Here is a 26,980-nt window from a genome sequence, read left to right as displayed (position 1 = left end):
TAGGTAAGAAGAGAGATTGTGGAGCTTGAAGTTGAAGTTGAAGGGGTATAATGGAATTTTTCCACATCAGAATTTTCGGTAATTTTTTCGTGGACTAATATAATGATATAGTATTCATAATGAAACATCACAGCTGCAATGGGTCAAGACTTTTTAAACATATTTTTTTGCTTAGGAAATCTACTATTGTGGAATTATAAATCAAAGATGCTAATAAGCTGAAAGTTGTAAGCTGCACAAAGTCACTATGTTGAAAGCACAACATATATTTATTTTTCTTTTGTTTTTACATGTATTTCTTGCTTACAATTTTACTCAATGATCATTGCATAATTATTTCCCCTTTTCCTATAGCTGGTCCCTTTATGGAGATACCAAAGATAATTTATGCCTCCCGCACCCATTCCCAGCTGTCACAGGCAGTGGCAGAACTGAAGAATACTTCGTACAGGTGGGCACTATATCAAAAAGCCTTATGAAATAATGCTATCATACATCAAGTTCCTGGGATGCACTCACACGCTATATATCTAATATATTTACCTCTATGTACAGACTTTTCAGTGTCTACATGTATATGTGTGTTTGCTTGCATCTCAGGGACTCTGTAGTTATTTTCCACGGCATTTCAGAGACACTGACAGGACGTTAGGTCAATGGTCCCAGCGAAGGTTATCTCATTTCAAGTCAATTTCCTTCTAAGATCCATGTCTGTTGCCTTATTGGAGCCAGTGGGAGAATATCAGACAGAATCAGTGAAAAATACTACATGTATTTTTGCTACATTTAGAAATTTACAAAAATACATACTTTAGAAAAAAAAGTTTCTTGGAGGTATGAGATCTTTGATTTCTTGTTGGTACATGTGTGGATAAATTATTGTGTTTTTCATGCAACCTAAAAAATGTGTAACTTGTGGTTGTTTTTTTTTTTTTCATTAGCAACCTGAAAGTGTGCATTCTTGGGTCTAGAGAACAGCTGTGTATTCATCCTGAGGTTCAGGAACAGACCAGCAACTCTGCAAAGGTCAGTATTTGATATAGGAGAGAAAACAAGAAATTCACAACAAGAACTCTTCACATAGGTGTGAAAGCTGTGATTTTATGAAATCGTCAATTTTATGTTCGACCCTATCAAAAGTGAACCGTCCCCAGTAAAAGCTCAGGTGAGCTGGAGGATTTTGAAAATTTATTGGTGCCTCAGTCTTTCATACATGAACACGACATGAGGTTTGGCCAACTGGTCTTGTTATAGGTCAGGATAACACATTTATGGTCCTGACACCATGTTCTGGTCCACAGTAGTCTCCTTATCAGTATTACACAGGCGCCATTCGGAAGGGAAATTTATAGTTCCTGCACAATTCAGTTGGCAGTTGAAATGTCACTGGCAGCAGTGAATGTCAAAACAGTGTGTACCAGTTGCTAAAAGGAATAAATGTCAATTAAACATTGAAAGTAGGTTTATTTTCAACCATTACAACATGTCAGTCAGATATTTAGGTATCAAAAATAATAAAATTATCCTGAATATTTCTGGCGTAAACTATAAAAAAATTGCAGAAATTCAGTATTTCTTGCCGTAATGATTCATTCAGACGTTTCCATCAGACATCAAGAGTATTACACAGACAAAAAAGGCAGACATTGAATTGTGTTGCTCTCTGTAGATTTGTTGGCTGTTTCCCTTCCATAAGAGACTGGCATTATGTAATGTCTGATAGTGATATCAAACATTTTACAATTACAGACTGATTTCTTACTCTATATGATATTAAGCTTCATGCCCATGGTGGGTTGACTTACAGTTTGCAAGGTGAATATGTCTCAGAAATTCCTGCACTGCTTCAATTTCTAAAACATGCATTCGTTCCTGTGTGAGTGGGATCAACATTATGGATTTCATGGCTGTGTACGTGTACTGTAGACAAAGTAAGGATGAACATTTATAGCACAGTCATAGAATAGTATGCTGTATATGGTTACCAGTATATGTGTTGCATACATGTATTATATATAGTGCAGATGTATCCTAGATCAGGATGTCATATGCAAGTAGTGCATTGTATGTACAGAACCTATTTTCCCGTGTTGAAAATCATGTGACTGGAATGGGTGTTATGTTGAAACTTTTGTCTCCATGCCACAGGTTCACATGTGCAAGGCAAAGACATCCTCCCGACTTTGTGTCTTTCACAACAACCTAGACGGCAAGTTTTCTGCATAATATTTTTTTTACATTGCTAAGGCCACACCAATTTAATTTCTTGCAATTGGTTAACGGATTTTTCTAGAAAAATAATGGAGTGAGCGGGAAAAAAAAAGAATAAAAACAGGCCTAGGCATCCTATTATGGCCCAAAGTGGTACGATAGGAGACATGAAGTCAACACACCAGGCTGGTTCAAAATTGAAACAATGGATTTTGAACCTTTAAAAGTTTAATGATGCCACTGCATTGAAAGATGGAATAACTGTAATAACTAGGAAGAAAAGGACTGTTTTCAACTGTTCAGGGCAAAATATGAGCATTTTGCAGTTGATTCTGAATGTTTTGTTTTTTTTTGCAGATCAGAAAAAAATGAAGCAGGCGAATCTGTTAACCAAGAAATTAAATTGGTGTGGCCTAATGTTACACAAGTGTATATATATAAGTTTTCATAATATATACAGTTGGAGCAGGAAGTTTACTTGATGTTTGTATTTTGCTCTTCAGAAAAGAAAAGTGAGAAAGAGTTCAGCGAGGCCCCACTGGACATTGAAGACCTGGTCAAAGTAGGCAGAAAACATAAGTATGTGAACTTGCTTTGAATACAGTATTTCTAGGCTATGATGCTAACACAGTGACACCTTTTTGAATTAATATCAAATGGGCTTTTTTCTTTCAAAATCAAATCCAACATATAAGTAAATAATAAATGCATTTATTTATGTAGAATTTAGAGGAGCAATTGATGAATAGATTTTCACATTACCAGTAACATCAAGGTAGAGGTGCAGACGTCTAAAGATCTGCATGATCAACTAGAAAGGCAACTTATATGTAAGCCTGGGCCGTCTCGGAATTTTTACTCTAATTTAGTTTTAATTGTGACTTTCCACATACTCATAATTTGTTGATACATCTGAAATTTCTTTTTATCTAAAATCCAGCTGAGTCAAATGTTGTTACATCCCTGGAGTAATGCAGCACAATTTTCTCTGATTCCGTCATCCTTGATTCAGCAGTTTTCTTGGCATTACATGTATTGGAATATTGACTGATGACATACAATTAGTTATTTTCATTTTCTCATTTTCTATGACTTATTAATCTCAGGTAAGATGCACAATGTATGAACATAATGCAGAATTCATCTATTTAACCTTCTTAGCTGATGCCTAACCCCACAACCAATACAAATGTGGTGCTAAATGGCTATCTTAGCAGGGCAAAGGTTGAATAATAATCACTGCATGCCATGCAATGGGTGTATATCTATATCCCTAGAGATCTAGAAATGTTTGTGAACTTTCTTAATATGTTTAATATCTTTTGATCCAATATGAATTCATAGTTCTTTTATTATCTAAATTTCTTTTGGGGAATTCATAGCTGTCTAGCACTACCATATCTATAAAAATTAGAGAGAAAACTTATAGTTTTAGTTTTTTGGTCGAAGTAAGAAGATGTAGAAAGATTGATTACTTCTGGCCTGTAATGGCATAAGCTTCTGTGGGAATATGAGACTCAAGCCTATTATTGATGATATAATGGTTCAAAGGAACAGATAACTTCTCATCTCGTTATCTAGTTTGACATGAAAGCATTCAGGTATTGACCAAGGAAGAACCAACTTACTGTTTAGAAGAATTTTTGTAACCTTATTTTCTTAATTATTTTACCATTATTGAAGTAATTTGTATCTCCTCAAGAAACTATCAAACTATGATATCTCTTATTGAAAGAATTTCCAATCATCAACACCCTCTTTCAAAACAGATGCATCATGTTTAGCACTGCAAATAGACTTGGTAGGATATAAAGTACCCTTCCCTAATGTTTCATATACATTAGACTAATATGCAGCTTTTTTATGCAGGGTCTGTCCCTATTACATGGCACGAGAGCTGAAGTCATCAGCTGACATTATCTTCATGCCTTACAACTACCTACTGGACCCAAAGGTGTCAGCTTGTGTTAACTTTGTAATCCATATTTAGTCAATAGTGATCTGTTATTAGTTAAAAAAACTGGACACGAAATCTGTATTGTGAATTTTTAATTCTAGTGATTATTGTGAATTTCCCATGTATATATATCCAGCCAACAGACTCCTGCCAACCTCCGGCCAGCAAATGGCCAGCTTCTGGGACCTAACATGTAATTCCTGTGTCTGACCTTTTGTGGTCTGAAGTTATATTTCACTCACCCATGGGCTGTCACCCGACCATATGGACACAAACAGATCACAAACACAAGCAAATCAGTACCTTTTCACAGAGGACTCACAAATGAGACAAACCCCATAGCTTGCCATTTTGAGACAACCCCTGCTTTTTCCAGACAGATTAGTTTGCAGGCAAGGCAGCACAGATTGACATCATGAGATCAATACTTAGTCCCCATTTATCAGATGACAGTAAGGCTGCAGCAAGATGAATTTATCATTCTCAGCGCATATCAGCCCCCTCGAACTGTGGCATACAATTTTTACACGTTCCTTTAAAAAATATATGCCTCTTCTCAACACATATAGCCTTTATTACTCACTTTGTATGCAAGGAGTGGTCGTTATTGAAACTGCTTGGCTGCAACGCTGCGCTTTCAAAACCTCTCGGTGAAAACCAACCTATTCTATAGGTAATCTTGCCACATTAGTACAGAGCTTGCCCTATGTGGGGTACATTTTCGTGGTCATTAGGTATATTGTATGTAAGGCACTGTATTTTGAGCCTGCATTACATGTAGGTAATGGATGTGCAGTCAGGATTTCTATAGCGCTGTACTGCTGGGCTGAAAAATTACCACATGTGCAGACTTGGAAATTAGAAAGGTGTGAAGTCAGAAGAAATTTCTTTTACCCACTTATACATGAACAGAAGCTTGATGCATTGCTAAGCAAAAAATGATGTTACTTAAGTACAGACAATAAAAGTTGGGAGGCTTGCTTAGAGTATTGTACTATTTAGTATGTTATTTACTCGAACTGGACCAAGCCTCTTTAGGTGACATTTACAATGCATTTTAGTGGCCGTTCTGCTCAGGCATGTGGTATAACCTTGTATGGCCAGAGCCTATCTCGTGCTCTCTGGCGTGCAGTAACTGAGCAGACGACCCATCAAAGGATGGGATAGTAATCCACTGCAGTTTAACCTTCCCATATGGGACAACCAGTACCCATTTCCAACTGGGTGAACTGGGACAGCAAACGGGGATAGAACTGTAAATTAGAGGTGGAAATTGCCAGCATTACGAATCAAGATTTCGGTGCATCTTGTCCAAGGAAAATGGTCATTCCTCATACATTTAGATGGCCAATGCTGTTCAGTTAGTCATCACGTCTTGTTGTAGACCATTACCGGTGGATTCAGCTATTGCATAGACCATTAGGGAAGAGAGCATGTAGGCCAGACAGGGATAATGTTCCTCACCGTCTGGTGGCAAGGCAGCACTGTACTAGAAATAATGACACACACACACGACGTAGTTACATAATGCAGAACAACGACATTTGTTACTTCCCGGGGTATTGTTTTAGGTGTAGATGAGCTTTGTAGTAGGCACATGGGTGGGGAAAGGTCAGACACAGGAAATGGGGTCAACTTGCATTGAGTGTAGGTTGACAGCATGTGGGTATGTGGAAAATTGACAGGCAGAATGACAGGAGGTCCATGGTCAGACACAGGAAATGGGGTCAACTTGAAGGTCACAAAACCCCAAATACTTCCAAGAAGTCTGAAACCTCTGATTGATAGATGTGGTTCTTATGGGTAACTGAAGTTTTGTCCCACTGCAGTCACGGAAGGCACACAGCGTGGACCTGAAGAATCACATCATTGTGTTTGATGAGGCCCACAACTTGGTAAGTGGTTCTGCTACAAGCACCTCAAACTTCCTTAGGATGTTTATGTATGTCACGTACATGCAGTCCTTGAGTGTCCTTGACTGAAGGCAAGTTAGTATGAAAAAGACAAACAAACCATAATTAACTAATACATGTATATACATTGTCAATCGGGTAGCAATAGTCTAAATGCTGGATTTAAAACGTTGACTTAATTTTCGTCACCATGTTGTACAGGAGAAAATGTGTGAGGAGTCGTCCTCCTTTGACCTGACGGCCTATGACCTGGCATCCTGTGTGGAGGAGCTGGACAACCTCCACAAGTCTGTGGCTGAGATCGAAGTACTGAACGAAAAGTTTCACACAGAATCCTCCACACGTGAGTTCCTGGTACAGAAGTATTGTTTTGGGTGGCTGAGCTTAGTTTCTGTGTCAAGTTGTCCTGACAACTAGTAAGTAACTGTTGACAGCATGTGGATGGTGGGGGGTACATTGACAGGCAGAGTGACATGAGTTCAAAACACAGAATATAGGGTGAACTTGAGGGTTGGTTGGTAGGTTGATAGCAGGTGAAGGGGCAAGAATGACAGGTCAAAGGTGATACAGGAAATGGGAGAAAGTGTGAGGAGGGGGGAAGATTGACGAGCAGAATGATGGGAGGTCAAAAGTCTAGATACACAAAATGGGGTGACATTGAAGGTCAACAAGAATGCTTCCTGGAAGTCTGAAATCCCCACTATCTTGTTAAAAGAGTGAACAGACTTAACATTGACAAACAGACTCCTGTCTGTGTTTGACTAATTTGAAATAAAATGTCACTGCTGAATTTAAGTTACATGTACATACTACATTGTTTCTTTATCAGTTATAATAGTAATCACACTTGTATCTCTCATTTTTCCATCCTCAGAGTGAAATTCATGCAATGAATGTTGTGAAAGTAGGTATTTGTAATGATAAAATATGACAAACATTCACATTTACCTTACTCAAGGAAGGTACTTTAATGTACTTGGCTGGCATCATAATGTGTTGTGAGGCACACTACTCCTTAAAGTTTATATTATTTTACCTAATCATAATTATAACTAGTATAAACTTTAAGATATATTTGTTGAATCTGCTCTACTTTATTCACAGCACCTGACTTCAGTGCTACTGAGTTGATCAAGTTGAAGAGTGAGTCAAATACTACTGTTGTATTAGATAAGATATATTGCACATTACTTAGTAATGTAATACCTGCTGTAGCTAATGATCTGTAAGTATTAAAAGTTATTATGACATTACTGTAGCTACATGTAAATTATTCTAGAGTTTATATGATGGAGGTTGAATAAATGACAGAATACATACAAACTAAGATGGTGAAGTACATGTATCTTGGTATTATTGTTTGCACTGTATGACCTCAATATTGAATCAATAAATATGTTTCTTCTAGGTATGCTGTTAGAATTGGAGAAGAAAATTGACTCTCTTCCATTACCTGCCAATGGGTCAGGGATAACCAAACCTGGAAGGTACATGTATATATGTTTGTTTAGATTTATGAAATACTAAAAAAAATGTAAAATGTAGTCACAAATGGTGACTGTTGTGAGAATCAAAAACATTTCTGGTATATGGACTGAGTCAGCTTACAAATGTATCTCATGAGGGAGAGACTGCCACAGTGATGATTTGTTGCTCAACACCTACAAATGTACAAGTCATACATTGTATAATACAACCTTTGCTAGGATTTGAGGCCAGGCAGCATACATGTATGAAGGTGGAATACATACATTATGCGAAATAGAACATGAGCATATGAGTTGTTTCATAACTTGCACATTTGTTTTCCTAACTGCGACATCTAGTTTCCTCTATGAGCTGTTTGCTGAGCTCCAGATTACCTTTGAGACAGCACCTATCTTGCTTGAGGTTCTTGACAAGGTAGTTTCCTATGCCACCACCAACACTGGGACCAGTGTAGTGTTCGGTAACAAAGCTGCAGGAGTCTCCAAGTTGGGTGATGTGCTCAAGGTAGGTTTGATATGAGATTTTGAACTGCTTATTACTTCCAGGACAGAAGTATTGTTTTGGGTCATACTGGTTCACAGGGAGTTTGTATGTTTATTGTCCTGAGCAGTGAGGATTGGAAATGAGTGGGAAAAGATTAGGTTTCAGTTGATTGGCAGGGATGAGTATGCGCTGGGTGGTAGGATGTAGTATGAGAAGGCCAGTAATGTGTCCTGTGTAATTGTGTGAAACAAAACTATGGTGTAAAGTACAAGGTATGTTATACAATTGCATAAATAATAATTATTTCTTATGTATTATGAAATTTCAACGAGTATTTATCCACAATTAAACAATGCAGTTCCAATGTATTCACAAAACCAAAAATGCATCCTCGAAATCTGAAATCTCTGATCTCTTTTTGTTCCCTTGCACAGATTGCTTTCAGCCACGATTCCTCAGCCGCTCAACCGGGGAGCAATTTAGCCAACGTGTTGTCTAACTATTACAAGGTGAGCAAGAAACTAGATTTTGATTATTAATTCTAGCCTTTTTACCCTTTGCAGCCACGATTCACTTCCTGAGAGGGAACAACACATATGAAGTGCAATGTACTGTGATATTAATATTGTTCAAGGTAGGCATTCTTGAGAGGATAGATTCGATAGAAGCATGACAACACAATAAGCATGTATAAGTTATTGCTTACTTGATGTTTATTAAAAACTTATGTGAAGAAGTTCCATGTTATGTTTTCAAAGAATAATCAGCAAAATGATGTGACTATCTATATGGCAGGTTTACGTAAAGCCAGAGGAGGGATTCCAGAAAAAGTCCAAGGCTAATGCAGACCCCTGGGGAACAACATCGTCCAAGCCCAAGAAGCAGGGCCGCACCCTGAGCTACTGGTGCTTCAGTCCCGGCCATGCCATGCAGGACCTGGCCAGACACGGGGTCCACTCCATCATCCTCACCAGTGGAACTCTGTCTCCACTAGAATCCTTCACTGCAGAGATGCACATGTGAGTACCTAGTCCTCTTAAGCATGAAAGTTCATCCGTGTTGGTACAATACATTATGACGAAAGAACTAAAACCTTATGTCCAACACTAAATAAATTGGGACTTACCCAAATTTTCCTGGTCCTCTTGTGAGCCATTGATAGACTTTGTGACATTCATTCATGTGGATCACTAACATAGAAATGTGTGCCTACATACTGGTATCCAGTACAGTGCCGAGAAAATCATTTAGGTACAGGACTGACCCAAAATACTGGTACATGTACTATACCTGAAAATCAAGTGTATATAAAAATATGTTACTCCTACTGCAAACATAGATAACCTAATGAGCCCCATTGCAAGTGTTCCAAAGTGTGGCCAAATCTCTATCCCTATCAGGTACAACAGTGTCAGATTGTCAGGTCCATTCATCTTGTAGTTTTTTAAAGAACCAGATTGTTTCCATCCCAACTGATTCTATCTGGTATTACCTGTCAGGGTGACAAACTAGCTAGTCAGTGTGACAAAGTAGCCAGCTTGATTGCAAAGGCCAGAGGTCATTCCTGCTTAGCTCCAGGATAATGACTGAGTACCTTCTACTTGGACCATAAAATTGCCTCAGTCAGCCAGCAGGTGTCCTAATTGAGTTTGCAGAAGTTTCATTCTTACATGCTTTTATTTTCCATGCTCTAGTTACCTATGAATTATGCAATAACTAAGGTAGTTGCTCCCCAATCTCACTATAGTATAGAATATTACAGTGCTTTCTTTCAACTTATACACTGGTTGATATGAATTGCACATGTTGAACTGTAATTACTATAGTCTCTAAATGGCACAGTCCCATTTGCCATACATGCTGTATAATTTTGATGCAGCAGAAGTTTCAGGCAGGCTGTGACAGAACTAAACCCCGACAAGGATCTAAGACAGTCTTTCCATAACAAGACAGCTGAATTTTGCAGTAGAAATGCACGACTGCCCCAAGAATGACCGCAGTTTGCGATTGTACGACAATCACATGATGCATGCGATGGAGCCCTTACTTATCACCCTCTCGATATGGAGAAAAACACAGCATGTGCAAATGATTTACAATAAGACCTTAATGCAAGCCAGGGAGTCCCCGCAGGGTGACTGTAAATGTCATGTGCACCAATGTTTATATTGCTGTACTAAATCAAAGCTGCTGTGACCTGCAGACTTATCATTCTGGAGCTGTGCCAGCTGTGGTTGTCCTCATCCTTCCCTTGGATTGGTTCCAAATCATGGCAAATGTAAGAAGAGGAAGTCTTCAGCACATCAGTCACACTCAGCCATACATGTACAGTGTAGAATGATCTGCCATGTTGCAAACAAAGGGAACTGTTGTAGGCAGGGCACAAATTCTTAGTACCATTATACATCTTTTGCACCCAAAATTGGAGCTGTGTAGTCATTCTAACTGTGGGTGCACTGGAACACCTACATGTAGATATTTGTGTGTGGTTATATACTATGTGTAAAGGTTCTAGGTACTATATAGTACCTAGAACATTTATATGCAAATAGTCTTGTTATTTCAGAGTCAGAAAATAACCTTAGTATGAAATAAGTATGTAATCTTGCTTAAAAATAGCCACAGAATCTCAGATTTAAGCTCTGAAAAGAGATTTGTAATTGTAGGTTCTGCAGACATTTAGCTTTGTTTCATGTTGTACACCCCACTTTATGACATACATGTATCGGTGTACTTGTGTACTTATAGTAGGAAATTATATGCCCCTGCCTGTGTACTAGTTGGTGAAATGTGATTGTCCATATATGCCGCCATGTTAGATGTTATTAACATGCCACTCACACAGTGGAAAGATTCTGCCTACTCAAATATCATTAGTGCGCCATTCACGGACCATGGATTCAGTAATTACTGTGTCGTGCCCTCAGACAGCCTGCAAGCAATCAGTGGTAAATCTTAATTTTCCAGCCGAATGGAAGAACACCTACCAAAGCTGTAACAGGTTGATAGGTTTGCAGAAGCTGAGACAAACCACTGTTTTCTCTATATATTCAAGAGATTTTGTGTGTGTAAAAGTGTTGGCAGGCACAGGCTGGGCCAAATATTCATGACACGAGTTTGGTACCAAAGATATTGGCTGTGTACATGACAAGAATGAAACAGTGAGAGGCTCAGCTAGTACTGTAAATCGTGGTTTTATTTTCACAGTGATCTCTCCACCGTGACACTGAGAATGTCTTTCTTGTATGACTACTCGACTATAAAATTGTTTCAACCACAAATTTAAAACAGTGAAAACCTCCCTTTCCCGCCTACCCCAAAATGAACCCACAGGTAAGTTGGGAGCAGTGATGCCACAAGTGTGAAGTCAAAGGGAAGAAACCAAAAAAATTTTTTTCCTCTGGTAATGAACTTGATGACACCTAAAAGCTTTTGTAACACATTCATGACCCCACACTGTACAAGTCTGAAAGCCTTCAGTCTCCTTGCCCCTAAAATTTTGTTTTTTATTGCTATTGCAGAAAAGGTCAGGTCAGAAGAATTTGTGTCTGTGTGAATTTGGCACAGTGCTTTGGTCTCCCCGGGTTTCTCCCTAATCTTTCTGAACGCCTGTCAGTCATTCTATAAGTCAGCACTATTCATGCAATCATGCTGCCAACAGTTACTATGCTAGATGAAGCTGTATGAGATTCCAACACTTAGGGTGCAGTCACATTTGTTGTACAATCTTTTTGCACAACTTTTGGGACTATCGTACATGTGTAAATTCAGCTCTCTTGTTGTAAATGAAAAATTCTGAGTGTATTAGATCCTTGTTGGCATTTGGTTCTGTCAAAACCTCCTTGAAAATAGTTCCAAACAACTCAATACCGTAGGATGGCCTACAATGAACATGACCACACCATAATTGCTCTGTCCATGGTGCTGAATTTGTCCAAGGTGCTGAATGTTATGCTGTTTTGCAGCTTCCAGCATGTCTCCTATCTTGTTCCCTCAGAATCGGTCCATTTTAACTGATATTCGACTTCTCTGCCTTTCCTGAACTAAAAGTGCTTTCTGTTCATTTTGTAGTGTCAAATTCATGCATAATACTGGCCATGTGAGGTCAATAGGTTGCCAATTTCGTGTCAAGCCAACAGTTGTCCTGAGCCTTTTAAAACCTGCTTTTAAGGGTGTGTAAAGCCTTGGCATACATCGTATACCTGGTATCTTAAGAACTTGTAAACCAGAAACTGAGGACTCGAATTGGAATTTAGCATTGTCTATTTAGAAATAAACAGTCCTTGTGGCTTCCATAAATTCCTCAAGGTGAGAGTCTCATTTGGTAGCAAACTCAATCATTCATTCATGTCATAGACACAGACCCTCCCAGGACTGCAGTTTGTCAAAACACCAATGTCATGTTGTGTACATGTTAGCATGCATGTTAGGTGTGTAAGATTCAGCTTAGGCCACAACAAGTTGATTTGTTGCTTCATGGATATCTGCAGGAAATATATGAAGTGGATAGGTGACAAAAGACAGGCCTAGGCATCCTGTAATAGTCCTCAATAATACATTTGTACTATAGGAACTGCGAAGTCAACATACTAGGCTTGATAGGTATGGGGTTGGGGTCATATCAGGGTTGATAATTCAATAATGCATTTTGAACTTTCAATCAAATTACAATATGGATAAAAGAAAAAAACAAACAGTTAGGAACAGAAGGATATGAGCCTTTGTTTGTTGAATCAGAACCAAAAATAGTACATGTACATGTACATGTTTTTTTGGCAAATCATAAAAGAAGTGGGCTAATTCTAGAACCAAGAAATTAGATTGGTGTGAGCTTATGTGTGCATAGCATAGCTCATGATTCTTTACGGCTAGCTCTTCAATCAATACATGGAGATCATAAGATTCACAGTAGCTTTCATCTCTGTCTAACTTCCAGTGACTTCCCAGTGCACCTGGAAAACCCTCATGTCATCGAGCGTCACCAGGTGTGGCTGGGCATGGTTACCAAAGGTCCAGATGGTGTCAAGCTCAACTCCTCCTATGAGAACAGGTGAGTAGTCCCCACAGTACCATCCATCATCCACGGAGAGACTGGTGGCTCAGAGATACAAACTGTGCTGACAGTTCTGAAACCCCATGTCTTTTAACTGAAATGTAGATAAGATCCATATCAAAGTGGTTGAATATATTCTTGGTGACAAGTGTATACAAACTACATGTACATGAACCTTCATTATAAGTTCCGAAAATAATGAATTCTCAATGGAGGGTTTACAGCAAAAATCATGAAAATAAAGTCACCTGAAAGTTTAATTATTTACAGTATACTCTTGACTATCAAATCTCAATATCTACTTTGCCCCCTTTTTTGCCAAAAAAGTGCTTAAAGCTTGATCTAAAAATATACATTCATAGAGGCTTGATGGATAGAGAAAAGATGCATCTAGACCTGCATTTTCCCTCTATTTCAAGTTCCTTCATGGGGTCAACTTCAGGGCTGAGTGTTGCCCTTGATCTACATTTATGCGAGCATTGCACGAAAACCCAGATGCCTGAAAGTGGGGTCAGGAAGGTTACCGAGTCAAGACCTTAGATTTCATTGCTATTGATCCGAGACTTTCCCAGAAAATATTCCAGTGGAAGGAATCTCATATGAAATATCACACTGTAATCCTCCCAGTCAAACTTTAAAGAAATATGATCAAACAGACTCTGCTTGACTCTTTAAAAATGTCTTGTTGTTGTATAATGTCTCATTTGTATTCTCCAGATTGAAGCATGTTGAAGTTTGTAAGTGGAGATGCATTGTGCATGTAGTCAATGTCTCTCTGGAGGGTTCTTAATGGTTTGTGGAAGTGGAATGGGTGAGGAGTTGGGTTCAGTGTAAAGAGCAGAAGAATGTGAGGGAGGTACACCACAAGATTAGAAGATATGTGCCCACCCTTCCTTATTAATGTTAAACAATGGGTTTTTGTTAGAACTATGCCGAATTTGTTGCAACTGTTACTTGAAGTTTGTGACTTTTATTTGTGCCATTTCTTGCTTATTTTGCTACATTTTTGTTTCCTTACCAGTCTATATACTTACTTTCATGTACTTCTGCAATGAATTGTATATCAGAATTATCATGACAGAGAATTAGACATTAGTTAGTTAGATTCATGTACCTTTTCAATTTACTAAAGTTGAATCACAATGTCATCCCAGGCCTGCATCATTGGAAATGAAACGCACCGCCCCCATGTGCCCTAGAAAGGCTTTCCTTCTAGCTAGAAATCCATACCTGAAATCTCCACTATAATCTTTTTATTTCCACCACAGGAATTCTACTGATTACATCAACTCCTTGGGCAATGCAATAGGTAAGATTTGAATGTATTTCCAAACACTGTACTCACTAGGGGGTCATTTCACAAGTTCTCATACATCATCAAAGAAAGTCTACAATTGTGACTGTTGACAACTAATCCCATGCTGCTTTGCATGTGGAAAAATGGATAATTTTTTTTGGTTTTTTTTGGTAGCACTGGTTTAGGGGAAGTTTGTACGTACATGTATGTCGTCCTTTGCAGCAAGGATTGGAAGTGAGTGTGTGGAGATAGAGTTTCAGTTGATTGTCAGTCCTCAATAAGCCATACTGAAAGCGTCTGGAATACCCGGTGGCTCAAATGGAGGTATACTAGTGGTTTTAAACAGTTTTAAACATTTGGCACAGTGAAGTAGCTGTTTGGCTACCACTTCTCTGTTGCCATGGTTAATGTATAAGACAGCGGTAAAGATAAAACCTCCCTCTCCCTTCTCTGACAGAAGCTGATTTTGTAGGACAAGCGTGTTCAAACTGTTGAGACCCGTCTACAAGATAGAAATCTTGACTGTCAGCCGTGAACGGCTTTCAGACTCAAGCAGGGGTTTAACTGTCACAGTTTACTTGTGATGCCAACAGTAGGTCACGGGATGCAGATTTGTGGCCTACCATGACTACCTAAAAGCAATGTTGGACCCTGGGATATGTTAACACCATGATTTGCTTGGTCAGGCATGTAGATGGGTGTCAGAAAAGGGCATGAAAGCATCTAAACCACGCAAAAGCTACATTCAGTACAAAAGGTTTTGAAAGGATTTAAACTAGAATGCAGCTTAAGGCTGTACCCAAATATTTGTGCTGGAAGCCTCTTGTTATCCATTTGAAAGATGTTCGTGACAAATGTTATAAATCCCATGTTGCTGTTTCACATACAACACATACATGTACTACATGTACACAATCATAAATTTTAAGATCTTTGTTTAAATGCTGTACCTAGTAATTGACTAATGAAGGTAGATGTAGGCGAAAGCAGCCACAAGATCATGTTGACAAAATAAATGAAAACATACAGGTCTGGAATAATTACATGTATGTATATGTGTTTCATCCAAAATGAAAAAAAAGCAATGTTTGACACCTTGATAATTTCCATGCTATGACTCAATCTGTTTGTAGATCCAACTGTTGTTTGCTAATAATTCTAGATGCATGTTTTCAGCACTTGAGATCATCAGTCATGTTCTAACTGTAAGTTCATGTACTTAGTCTAGATAAATGACTTTAGACAAACCCATTTCAAGGAACTAAGTAAGGTCAATGCAAGTAAGGTCAATGCTATTAGTGTTCTTGCAACAGTGTTATATTGACTGTAGTGTGGATTGTTACAGGCAGAGGAAATAACCATGAGCTGTAAATGGATTGTCTGAGATGTATGACATCACTATTTCAAGCTTCAGGCTCTCTGTCGAACCCTCTCCATTCGTGCTACGACCGGTATGAATTCAGAACATGGATCAGCCCCAAGTGGGAAAAGATGAAAGTTTTGTCCCTGTGAGATGGTGCTGAATATTGCACCCTCTGTATTTGTTTTACGACAAGTATGCCTTTGCTGGCAGGCAATACGTATGGATTTTGTACATCTTTTTTGAAGTCTTGCCATCTTTTTTAAAAGACAAGCTGCAATGTTGTTATTCAGGCAAAATGTGTCTACATTATTTAGAATTCTTTTTTGCTTCAATAGATGTTACATAACACAGTTATGATATGCCCTTGGTAGCTGAAAAGTTGAGCAAAACACTTTTTGATTGTATAGATGAATTACCATATACCTTAAACCATGCTACATGATGGGTGTTTTGCACGTACTTTTTGCTCACATGTATAATTCATTTTACCCGTGTGTTGTTGCAGTCTTATCACCCAAACTCCCTGTATTTCCCGCACTTCTCTTCCATCAATAAAACATAGCACTTATTAAGTTTACATCTACCTACATGTATGTACGGCTCGTACAGAGGTTGATAGATCAAGGAATCTGGTAAATGTAACTGGCACCGGTAGCATGTTATCTGTAGAAGCGAAGGCCACATCTATAAATTTTGTTAGAATGAGGAGCTCTTTTCGACATAAGGGGACTTAGCAAAAAATCACAGGACTGGGAAAGGTAAGAGAAATGGAAAACAGCATCATCATTATACTGTATTTTATTAACGATCTCCCTTCTGCCTAACCCTGTAACCAGCAGAGATCTATCACCAAAGGCTACTATCAGCATGCAAGGGGTTGTTGTTGGAACATTTGGCAGAATTATTAGCACATTACAGTCCTGGTATAACAAATAGTTTAGAGCCTACATTTGTATGAGGTCTTGATTGTATGTAATTTCACAGTTGGAGGTATGACAATTTTACTTCCTTATTGATGATTGTTGCATTTTATATCATAATTCTTTAATCAGAAATTGCTCAGTTTTTGTTTTTGTCTGTTACAATTACATAGTGTATGGTAGATTGTTCAGATCATTAGATTCCAATAATTCATAACACTCCTTTGCACAATATTACTTTGATTTTGTATCAGGTCACTTCTAATCGCACAGCAACACAGCCAAGATACATCCATCATGAAAGAGAACTCTCTAAAGATAGGAAATAATCCTTCATCTTTTCCATGGGAGCCATCATTCACACTTGTACAACACGTAGAGTTAAGATAATGAGACTATGTGCATGGACTGCAAATGGAACTCTGGGGCCAACGGGGTTGTATACTTTAGGGTGCATTGGGCCACTAGCATTTTTTGCTACATACATGTCATAAATACACAACTGTTTTGTTTCTGTACAGTGAACTTTGCCAGGATTGTGCCCAATGGTCTGCTGGTGTTTTTCCCATCATACCCTGTGATGAATAAATGCCTGGAGGTCTGGCAGGTGTGTGGCCAGGGGTTTCTACTACAAATCCAGGGTCTAGCATTTGTCACAGTTACTGGATTACCGTAATATGTCTTTGCAATATGGAACATTAATGATTATATTAGTATATAAATGCAGATGATAAGAAAAGGTTACATGTATACTTTCCCGGTGCAACTGTATACAAAGTCATGTTATAAATTAGATAGTATGCATTATATTGGCAATATTTAACAACATGTAGGTCAAGTGGTCAGGAGCATTCTGACAAAATGAAGATAATTGCATGGGAAATTTAGATTAACTTGATAAAGAAATTTTTTTAAATGTGATTTCTTGGCAGGAATCTGGGGTATCAAACAGCATCAGCCAGTACAAGACAATGGTGGTGGAGCCCAGAGGGAAGACACAGTTTGTGGAGGTCTGTGTTAAATTGATGCTGTCTGACTTGGTGTAAATGTCGTATCACGAGGTTCTTTATTCAACAACCAGTGGGTTTTTACATCCAACATTTCGTTGACCATCTTAAGGGCAACAATGACTGGTTCTGATTTATACTGCAACTTGGTGCCAGCTAGTTCAGCTGCCAATGCCTAGTGTGTTGCATTGTGGGAAGCATGTCAAAGTTGATGGCCCTGGGAACTAAACACATCAGGTCATGGTATCAAGCATGGTCTAGACAAGACTAGTCTGTTAACATACATGTGTAATGGGCCTTCACCTTTGACCTCACACATTTGTAGTTCAAACTGTGAGCTGGCTTATTGAGGAGCTACAATACACTCTAAGACTAAGACTTTAGTATGTATAATGTTGCATAGTGTATGGAATGCATACATGTATGTACATGGCATACCTGAATTTCCTACTCTTCACCCCAAGCAGATAGTACATTGTATTCCAATTGTCTTCATTCACAGGCAATGGAGCAGTTCTATGACAAGATCAATGATCCAACCTTAAATGGAGCAGCTTTCTTTGCCGTGTGTAGGGGCAAGGTAAAAGCCACTGATTATTAACACAACAGTACATTTCTAGATCTATTATGATACCAGTTCACTTTTTAGGAAAAGAAATATCATCCGGGGCATTCTGATTAATAGCATGAATTTATACAATCACTGTTTACTTTACATTTACATTTCAGCATACACACAACAAAATTGCTGTTTTTAAACTGTGTAATGTAATAAATATGTGTCAAATTTTCCTTTCACTTGTTCTCATGGAGACAATTACTGTGATAAAGGAAACCTTGATCCCTGCCCTCAACCTCTCCATTTCTTCATTGATGTCCTCTCCATTTCTTCATTGATGTTTCTGTGCTTTGATTTACTATGTTAAGGTTGCAGATAGGTAAACTAGCTTAAATCCATTTTCAGATTACATGTCCTATCTGCAATTACAATCTGGTCCTTGTCTCTCCTTAACTATCTGTTCTTACACATAACTGCCCCTTCTTCTGATTGCTAGTCCTCTGTATGTCCAGACAGATATTCCGCTGGTGTTCCGTAGAGCAAGATGGATTTTTAGATCAATAAAATGCTGTTACAGAGCCAGTCAACCCTCCCTCCGTTGAAGGCATATTCCCACTGGAAATTGTGGTCATTGAGTCGATATTTTGTCTTAGGTAAGTGAGGGGCTGGACTTTGCAGACATCAATGGCCGAGCAGTGGTCATCACAGGACTGCCCTTCCCGCCCAGGATGGACCCCAAGGTCGTGCTCAAGATGGCCTTCCTGGACGAAGGAAAGAATGCCGCCAAGGTCAGACCTCACAACCAAGGGCAATCTCATTCTAGATCAAAATATATAACATTTGAACCTAGCAAGGTGATTTTTATGTAACAACTGAACTTTCACACATTGTCACAGTCTATACTATTTTGTGAGCAAGTCAATGGAAATGATTTCATGAGGTTTGCAAATGACTGTGGAACAAAGTTCTTTATTCACAACTGAATTAGTTTACAAGCGTACATTTCTGTGACCGTCTGTCACCTTCCTCATATAGTATTAGTAGAACCAGTTAGTATTGCCCTGAGGAAGGTGACAGATGGTCACAGAAATGTTGGCTTGTAAACCCCTTTGGTTGTGAATAAAGAACTGTTATAGAGTCATTCAATTTGTACTGTTGGGTTTAGTATAGCCTACACTTCTAAAACAGATGCATTGTAATTTGTGCACATACGTAAATGTTCTTAGCTTGGAGAGCTGATTTTTCCTAAGTTGTGTGAACCCTGCAGGGCTTGACAGGTCGTCAGTGGTACAGGCAGCAGGCCTCCCGGGCTGTGAACCAGGCCATCGGGCGAGTCATCAGACACAGGCTGGACTATGGTGCCATCCTCCTGTGTGACCATCGGTGAGGTGTCACAATGTCACCCTTGTGAAAAATTCTTCAGCCAACAGTATCAAATCCTGTTGTAATTGATCATTAGAAATTACCTTCTATACTATTACTGTTATGCTAAGAAGAATCTCAACAAGTTACAGTGGTAATGATTAGATTATATTATAGTATACTGTATTCAATTTGGATTCTTTGGTTTTCTCAATTATGTAAAGTTTAGTTGACAAAGTAGTTAGCCATTGAGTGTTGTCACTAGTACTGCTAATATGACTTCCAACACATAACATTCAGGAAGTAACAATTAGACAAACATATGTGTGTCTTACTGTTGATATTTTTCCTCTTCCTAGATTTACATATGCTGATGCCCGAGCTCAGCTCCCTTCTTGGGTCCGGCCCTACGCCACTACTTACAACACCTTTGGTCAGGCTATCAAAGATCTCACCAGTTTCTTCAAAACTGCAGACAGAACAGTAAGCTCCATCTAGTGATTTTCACCAGCACTACAGGCTTGGAAAAGCACCATTGAATTTATTCAATATGATTGGCTCTTGTAGTGGATATACTCATATGTATTCAGTAGACAATGCAACAAAAGTTTTATAATCACATTATGCTACAAAGGAAGGGCACTTGGGATGCAGTAAAGCATCAGTAATATTGTCATTAAACTCTGAACAACAATGGCTAAGGAGATTGGTATTCAGTGACAAGACAGAAAGGTTAGCGCAGGTGAAATATGCTCCCTAATTAGTGAGAGCAATGTCAAATTGAAAATCATATTAACCACTGGAGACTTGAGTAGTATTGTGTGAATACTGTTCAGCACCAAGGACAGGGTTACTACTCTGTCTATGGCATGAAAGAAAGCATTGTCAGAGTAATTGTATTGTCTCAGCTATCATTGAGAAGCTGCCTAACTGATGCGAAGGTCATTCAGCACCAGGGACAGACACTGGCTGGTGGAAATATTGTTCAGTTTTAGAGACAAAGCTGTTGCTATGGCTATCATAAATCAGGTTCAGTCTATCTGTTTCAACAGGGGTACAACATATTGCCTTTTACCAGTCTTTTAATGCGCCCAGGTAGTTGAACCATAGTCATCAAAGTTAGATACATAGCAGTGTTGTTAGGGTATTTGATATTGTAGGCAGACATACCATTATTGTAGTTGTGAATGTAATTCAGTACCAAGGACAGAGGTGTCTGTCTAGATGGTATCCTTTGGCAGAAATATGGCCTTGTTAGTGTGATTGTCATTCAGCACTCAGGACAGAAACTCCAGGGTGAATATATTTTAACAGGGAGGGAGTAAATGTTCTTCAGCACTAAAAGATACAACAGTTCGTTAGACTATTGCACCCTATAACTGACATAACACATTCCCCTCGTCAGCTCCCTCAACCTGCAGCCAAAAACAAGACCAAAGTACCAGTCACGACTGCCAGCTTCCAACCCAGCCACAGCCGAGTCACAGCAGGTGTCTCAGGTGCCAGCTGCAGGAACAGCTGTCAGGAGGCACGTAGGATCGACTCCCACGTGCCCAGCTTAAGGCGCAGCCCAGGTGAGCTTGTTCCTCAATCAAACTATCAGACTATAAACTTCAATGGAAGATCCTGGAAAAGGTTGCACAATAGCTAACAAGAAGATAACTTCCTGTCAGTGTCTCTGATGTGCCTTGCATATGGAAAAAAACTATGGAAACACAAGCAAACATACAGACACACTGACAACAAAACCTTCATACATGGATGTAATAATTAAATTGGTGGCCAGGTAGATAAATAATTGGAGACATCTACTCTATCATAATTCTATTGATTCTCTTCCTAGAACCGAGGTCCTTTGACAAACTGAAAGTTGGATACACATCACATGAACCTGGGGCAACAAACCAAGAGACCTGTGTCCAGCACAGGACTGTTCGATGCACTGAAGGAAGTGGAGGTCAGACAATTACACAATATTCATATGACAATTTTGGAATCTATGACATAGCATACTTAGATTTTTTGTCAGCATGCATGCATATGGTAGCTGCTGCTTATTGAACATATGTATGATAAGAATGTCTTGAGAGGCTTGTGCACAACAGGCTCTACAAGTATCTTACGGACAACAACCTCCTGAACCACAAACAGTCTGGCTTTAGGAAGGGGGACGGAACCGTTCTTCAACTTCTCCGTCTAATCGACGACTGGGGAAAGTCGATAGATGACCCCAACGTTGCCTGCACTGCTGCGGTGTTCCTGGACGTGAGACGTGCCTTTGACACCGTATGGCACGACGGCCTGATCTATAAACTATCCCGATACGGAATCAGCGGCCCACTCTGTAACTGGTTCTCTGGCTACTTATCAAACCGCCAACAACGCGTGGTCATCAACGGTGTGGCTTCTTCTTGGGGTTCTACAACAGCTGGCGTACCGCAGGGGAGCATCCTTGGGCCTTTGTTGTTTCTGATATATCTAAATGACATCCAAGAGTTACCCAGCAAATCCAGCATCAATTGCTTTGCGGACGATACCTCTTTGTATAACTCCGGACGCACAGCCGTTGAAGTGGCCAACACGACCAACGCTGACCTGTGTATTGTCTCCAACTGGTTCCATGACTGGGGGTTGCAGCTGCACCCCGACAAATGCAAAGTCATGTGTATCAGGACACTCCAAAGTAAAGTGAAACTACCACCTATCTACATAGCAGGCCAGCGCGTTGAAGAGGTGACCTGCTACACACACCTAGGTGTTACAATACACTATACACTTCGCTGGAAGGAACACTCAGAAGTGGTCTGCCGCAAGTCGAGGCAAGTACTAGGGCTGCTGGGCAAACTCCAAAGCAAGCTACCTCGTGAAGCCATGGAGATCGCGTAGAACACTCTCGTCCGCACCAAGCTGGAATACGCGTCCGTCCTCCTCAGCAACATCAGCACGACGGCAGCCAAATCTCTTGAGCAAGTCCAGTACCACGCGGGGCGCCTCGTCTCAGGTGCAATGGCACGCACGCCTCATGGCAAACTCCTGGAAGAACTTGAGTGGGATAGTCTCGCAACCAGAAGAGACTTTAACAGACTACTGATTATGTACAAACTGGTATCAGGTTCTGTCCCATCCCACCTCCAGCTCTTAATTCCCACCACCAGAGACAGCCGAAGACAACTGAATCTCCGCCTACGGAACGATGCACATCTGCACGTTCCTTACTGTAGAACAAACACCTACGGAAGCAGCTTTGTTCCATATACAACACGTCTCTGGAACAACCTTCCAAAGGGAGTTAAGGAGGCCACATCCCTCCTCCAGTTCAAACAGAGGTGTAGAGCCCACATGTTGTCAGTTCGTCATCACCAGGAGTACCGTAGGCTTGGTGACCGCCGCAGCAACATACTTGCCACGAGACTCCGCATTGGCTGGTGCCAGCTTAACTCCACGCTGGCCAAGTTCAACCTCACCGGCCGGGGATGTGCTTGTGGTGCGACCTCGGAAACAGTCGCACACTTCCTCCTGCACTGCCCCCTGCACGCAGCCGCGCGACAAGACCTTGCCACAGCTGTGTACCGCCTCGTGAGACGGCCCCTCTCCACCAGTGTTCTACTCAACGGGTCCCCAGGCAATGACATTACACTAAACAAAAGCCTTTCACATGCCTTCCACACCTACATCACTTCAACAAACCGTTTCTAGGCACTTCCAGCTGTTCCTCCTAGCCTTGTTATTTATGTACCAATTTTCTCTTATGAGGTAGTACTGTATATATATATTTTTTCTGGACCTCTGACCTCCAAATGCATTATTTTCATTATGTATATATATGTACTTAATTAATTAGATTGATACAGGTTAGTTTAGGTTATGATTGTTCTTGTATTTCATATTGTATTGAAATTATGTGCTTTTTGTGTTTTGTCCTTATATGTTGACTCTCTAATATCAGCTTTGCTGCCTTGAGAGTCAGTGTAATGTCCTGTTGCATTTTCAATAAATAAATAAATGATAAGAATGTCATTTGTCATTTGTGTATTGATTATATCTAGGATGATGACTAGAATATCATTTCTCAATTATCAGAGTCTCAGATGTATGATATATATTATGTATTTCATGGTCTTGTAAGACCGACGAAATGCCTAGTGCAAATCATGGTATTGGTATGTTGTAACAAGTCCTTTGTGACTTGCCTGTGTATCACACACGGTCAGTGACAGTAAATACACATTTAAACTTGCCATTTTCTTTCAACAGGACAGGAAGGAAGAAGAAGTTGAAGATGACATGTGGACAGACTTTCTCAACAGTCAGGTACAGATACATTGTACATGTACATTGTGTACTTTCATCTAAGAAGCCTAATTGTGTAATTTGTCTTGCTGCAAGACTACTGTAACAAGAGAATAGTTTAGGTGACATGACTTGAGCTGCATGCTTCAGCTACGTGTTTGTAATGGTGGGGTAGAACTGTTTATACCTCATTGGTTTGCTCTTGATTACATGTCTATTGTGCAGTACAATTATTCAATAATATGGATAGTTTAAACATTCAGTAGCCTTTTTTCATGTTGATAATCAGGACTCCAGTTCATCAGCAAGACCCATGGCAAAACCGATGAGGAAAAGAATTAGAATTGTGAAGGTAAGAGATCTGAATGTCAACAGAGTACTTGGATTGGGCATCATCCTTTTGATCTTGTTTTTCTCAGATAATGCCTCAGACCTTAGTTCAACTTGCGACTCATATATTGGTCCACAAAACAGAGCTCCTCCAGAGTATTATTACAATTTGATCATCTAATGGTAACTTAATACTCTATTATTATGTCAAACATGGTCATCCTTATAATTAGCTGGTTTCTCCTTCAGACAGTTTCATTTGCAAAGTCAGACATCAATGTACATGGATGTATGTTTTCTCTCCCAGCCTCAGAAGGCACAGCCAAGTGAGAAACCAAGAGACAAGCCCACTGACAAGAAACCCATGCTGATGCCTGCTGAGAAGTACCTGGCTGAGGTAGATTTGTTTTGCTCATCACACAAGTACAAGCAAGTGAAAACAATTTTGTATCACACTCACAGGGACTTGTATGACGTAAATGACTCCTCCTGTGGTCAGGCTTGTACCTTTATTTGGTGATATGGAATAAACAATGTTATATTCCCTATATGATCTATGACTGGAAGTACATATAATTGTAGGATGTCAATGCTTTTTACTCTTCACTGCAGTTCATTAGTATTTGTGATTACATGAGAAGAAAATCATTTACCTGTCACAACTTGCATGGATATTTTGACTGCTGCTAAGAAGCTCTTATTTTTTCCAGGTTCGACGTGTTCTCAGTATAGAGAAGTTTAAGCTCTTTCAGAAGATGTTGGGAGACTACAAGAAGGTACATGTATAAAAATGCTAAGCTTCCTTCATGCATGTTTATATTCCTACTGTTCATTCTGATTTAATTCGAATAAATTCCACCTAGCGGAACAAAAGGGAAGTGTACCCTGGTGGCCCATTCAACTGCAGTCACTTTTGTTGTAGGCCATTGTACAATTTAGATGCTGTAGAATTTTCAAACAGGCTGTGAAAAAAAACACTTACAATGGTCTAAGACAGCCTTTTCAATAACAACACAGCTGAACTTTGCAGGATTATCCCAATAATGCCCTTAGATTTTTTAATCATACTACATTGATCATACAATGTACATGTACATGTACGTGACTGAGCCCTTGAGAAGGTACATGTAAGAGCTCAAGTCAGCTCCCCGATTACTAAAAGTATTTTTTCTTTCCAGACTGATGATTTCAACACCATGGTGACTAATCTGGCTGACTTGTTTACAGAAGATGTTTCTACAATCCATCTCTTCAGAGGTGAGATGTTCCTTCTATTGGACACATCGATAGTATCAGAGATGTAAATGTTGCTTTAAAACATCTAAAGTTTGTGGACTGAAGAAAGGTAGATATAGTCTAAATGTAAAACAGTTGACTTTAGGACAACAGCCTGTACATTTTGCAAAAAACTCCAGTGCAAGGTAATCTGTTTTTATATTCTGTATGTTGTGCTTGGGAGGACACCTTGTAGAGGTGTCAATGCACCTGTTCTGTCCTCCCTTCCACTTGTATATCTTGTGGTGAATTCAAATAAACAAATAAACAAAATAAATCAATATATGTTGCTTGGTGTCATGTTAATGGTAGTAATTTGAGATTTTCAATTTCATGCCTTAATTCTATACTTGTCTCGTGTCTCCTATCCTCTGCAGAATTCTACAAGTTTGTGCGACCACATCACAAGAAAAGGTTTGATCAGACCTGCCAGGACATTACTGGACAAGGTTAGTGATATATCTTAACAAGTTGATGTAGGAACATTTAGCAAAAACATCTGCAGTTGACTTGGACATTTGATTGTCTTTATTTACCTCCATGTATGGAGGTTTTGTTTTCATTCACTGTCTGTTTGTATGTCTGCTTGTGTTGCAGTAAGTTCTATCCATGTGCTAGACATCCGTTGCCTTATGGAGGCAAGGGGAAAAGTGCATATTAGGTAGAATCAGCAAGAATTCTCATGATTAATAAAACAAGAAATTCATGACAACCATAAATACCTGGGTATTTCAAGGAGTTATATGTCAGTGAGATCTTTTTGAGATTTCTTCTGAGTGCCTGTGATGGTTCCCTCGTACATAAACCAATATTTCCCAGGCTGTGGTTACAAACCTGAGCACAGTGTGTCCAGGAAGTGTCTACAAGAACACAAAGACTCGGCGCAGGTCACCAAGAAGAGAAGGCTGAACACAGGAGATGCACAGAGCAGCACTGCAGGCATGTCTGCCTCTGGAGGGTCATCTCAGCTGGACAGCACTACCCACCTTAATAAAGGTACAGGTCCTGTTGTTACCTAATTGTACAGAGGTTTCGTTTCATGTTGTGTCTGTGTTTCAATAATTATTTCCATATCATCTTACATTTGTGAGTGTTAAATTATCAGATAGACTTACATTGACTGGCATCACAGAGATATATATCGTAAGTGTTTTCTATTTGATAAAAGGTGGCAGGCATCTTGGAAGCAGCTCTACCCAAAGTGCGCCAACTACTCTGTCCAGTTGGCTACAGGGTGGAAACACCAACAAGACCTCAGCAGCAGCATCCACCAGGACTCAGGAAAACAGTGTAGTAATTCAAACTAATGGAGCTTTGGCTGCTGTTTCTTCCACAACTCATGGAAAGGAAAGAAGCTCCAACGAAAATCAGAAGAGTAGTTGCAATCTGACAGGAAGTTACAATGACTTACGGAACGGTCTACAGGACAGAAAACCAGGATTGTGCAATGATGCCAGTGAGATGGGAGGAGA

At 39.6% G+C, this 26,980-nt stretch overlaps 1 protein-coding gene across 1 annotated transcript in view; it reads left to right on the top strand.

Annotated features, from left to right (window-relative positions):
* LOC109485932 (regulator of telomere elongation helicase 1-like) overlaps positions 1 to 24,255 on the top strand; it is a 28,106-nt gene extending 3,851 nt beyond the window's left edge. The window contains exons 3-26 of the mRNA XM_019789635.1: positions 355 to 451; positions 942 to 1,026; positions 2,149 to 2,209; positions 2,715 to 2,790; positions 4,081 to 4,165; positions 5,998 to 6,063; positions 6,283 to 6,424; positions 7,186 to 7,224; positions 7,490 to 7,568; positions 7,908 to 8,073; positions 8,487 to 8,561; positions 8,848 to 9,071; positions 12,989 to 13,102; positions 14,374 to 14,414; positions 17,207 to 17,292; positions 17,618 to 17,695; positions 18,195 to 18,272; positions 18,905 to 19,039; positions 19,519 to 19,634; positions 19,973 to 20,096; positions 21,019 to 21,187; positions 21,457 to 21,570; positions 23,868 to 23,924; positions 24,193 to 24,255. Of these exons, the coding sequence (XP_019645194.1) occupies positions 355 to 451; positions 942 to 1,026; positions 2,149 to 2,209; positions 2,715 to 2,790; positions 4,081 to 4,165; positions 5,998 to 6,063; positions 6,283 to 6,424; positions 7,186 to 7,224; positions 7,490 to 7,568; positions 7,908 to 8,073; positions 8,487 to 8,561; positions 8,848 to 9,071; positions 12,989 to 13,102; positions 14,374 to 14,414; positions 17,207 to 17,292; positions 17,618 to 17,695; positions 18,195 to 18,272; positions 18,905 to 19,039; positions 19,519 to 19,634; positions 19,973 to 20,096; positions 21,019 to 21,187; positions 21,457 to 21,570; positions 23,868 to 23,890 (2,273 nt within the window). The 3' untranslated portion in view covers positions 23,891 to 23,924; positions 24,193 to 24,255. The remainder of the gene's footprint in view (positions 1 to 354; positions 452 to 941; positions 1,027 to 2,148; positions 2,210 to 2,714; positions 2,791 to 4,080; positions 4,166 to 5,997; positions 6,064 to 6,282; positions 6,425 to 7,185; positions 7,225 to 7,489; positions 7,569 to 7,907; positions 8,074 to 8,486; positions 8,562 to 8,847; positions 9,072 to 12,988; positions 13,103 to 14,373; positions 14,415 to 17,206; positions 17,293 to 17,617; positions 17,696 to 18,194; positions 18,273 to 18,904; positions 19,040 to 19,518; positions 19,635 to 19,972; positions 20,097 to 21,018; positions 21,188 to 21,456; positions 21,571 to 23,867; positions 23,925 to 24,192) is intronic.
* Positions 24,256 to 26,980: the final 2,725 nt, after the last annotated feature.

The sequence above is a fragment of the Branchiostoma belcheri genome, unplaced genomic scaffold, assembly GCF_001625305.1.
Source record: "Branchiostoma belcheri isolate BF01 breed outbred unplaced genomic scaffold, Haploidv18h27 scaffold79, whole genome shotgun sequence".
Classification (NCBI taxonomy): domain Eukaryota; kingdom Metazoa; phylum Chordata; class Leptocardii; order Amphioxiformes; family Branchiostomatidae; genus Branchiostoma; species Branchiostoma belcheri.
Note: the sequence above shows the minus strand (reverse complement) of the source record. Positions and strands in the feature narration are given on the sequence as shown.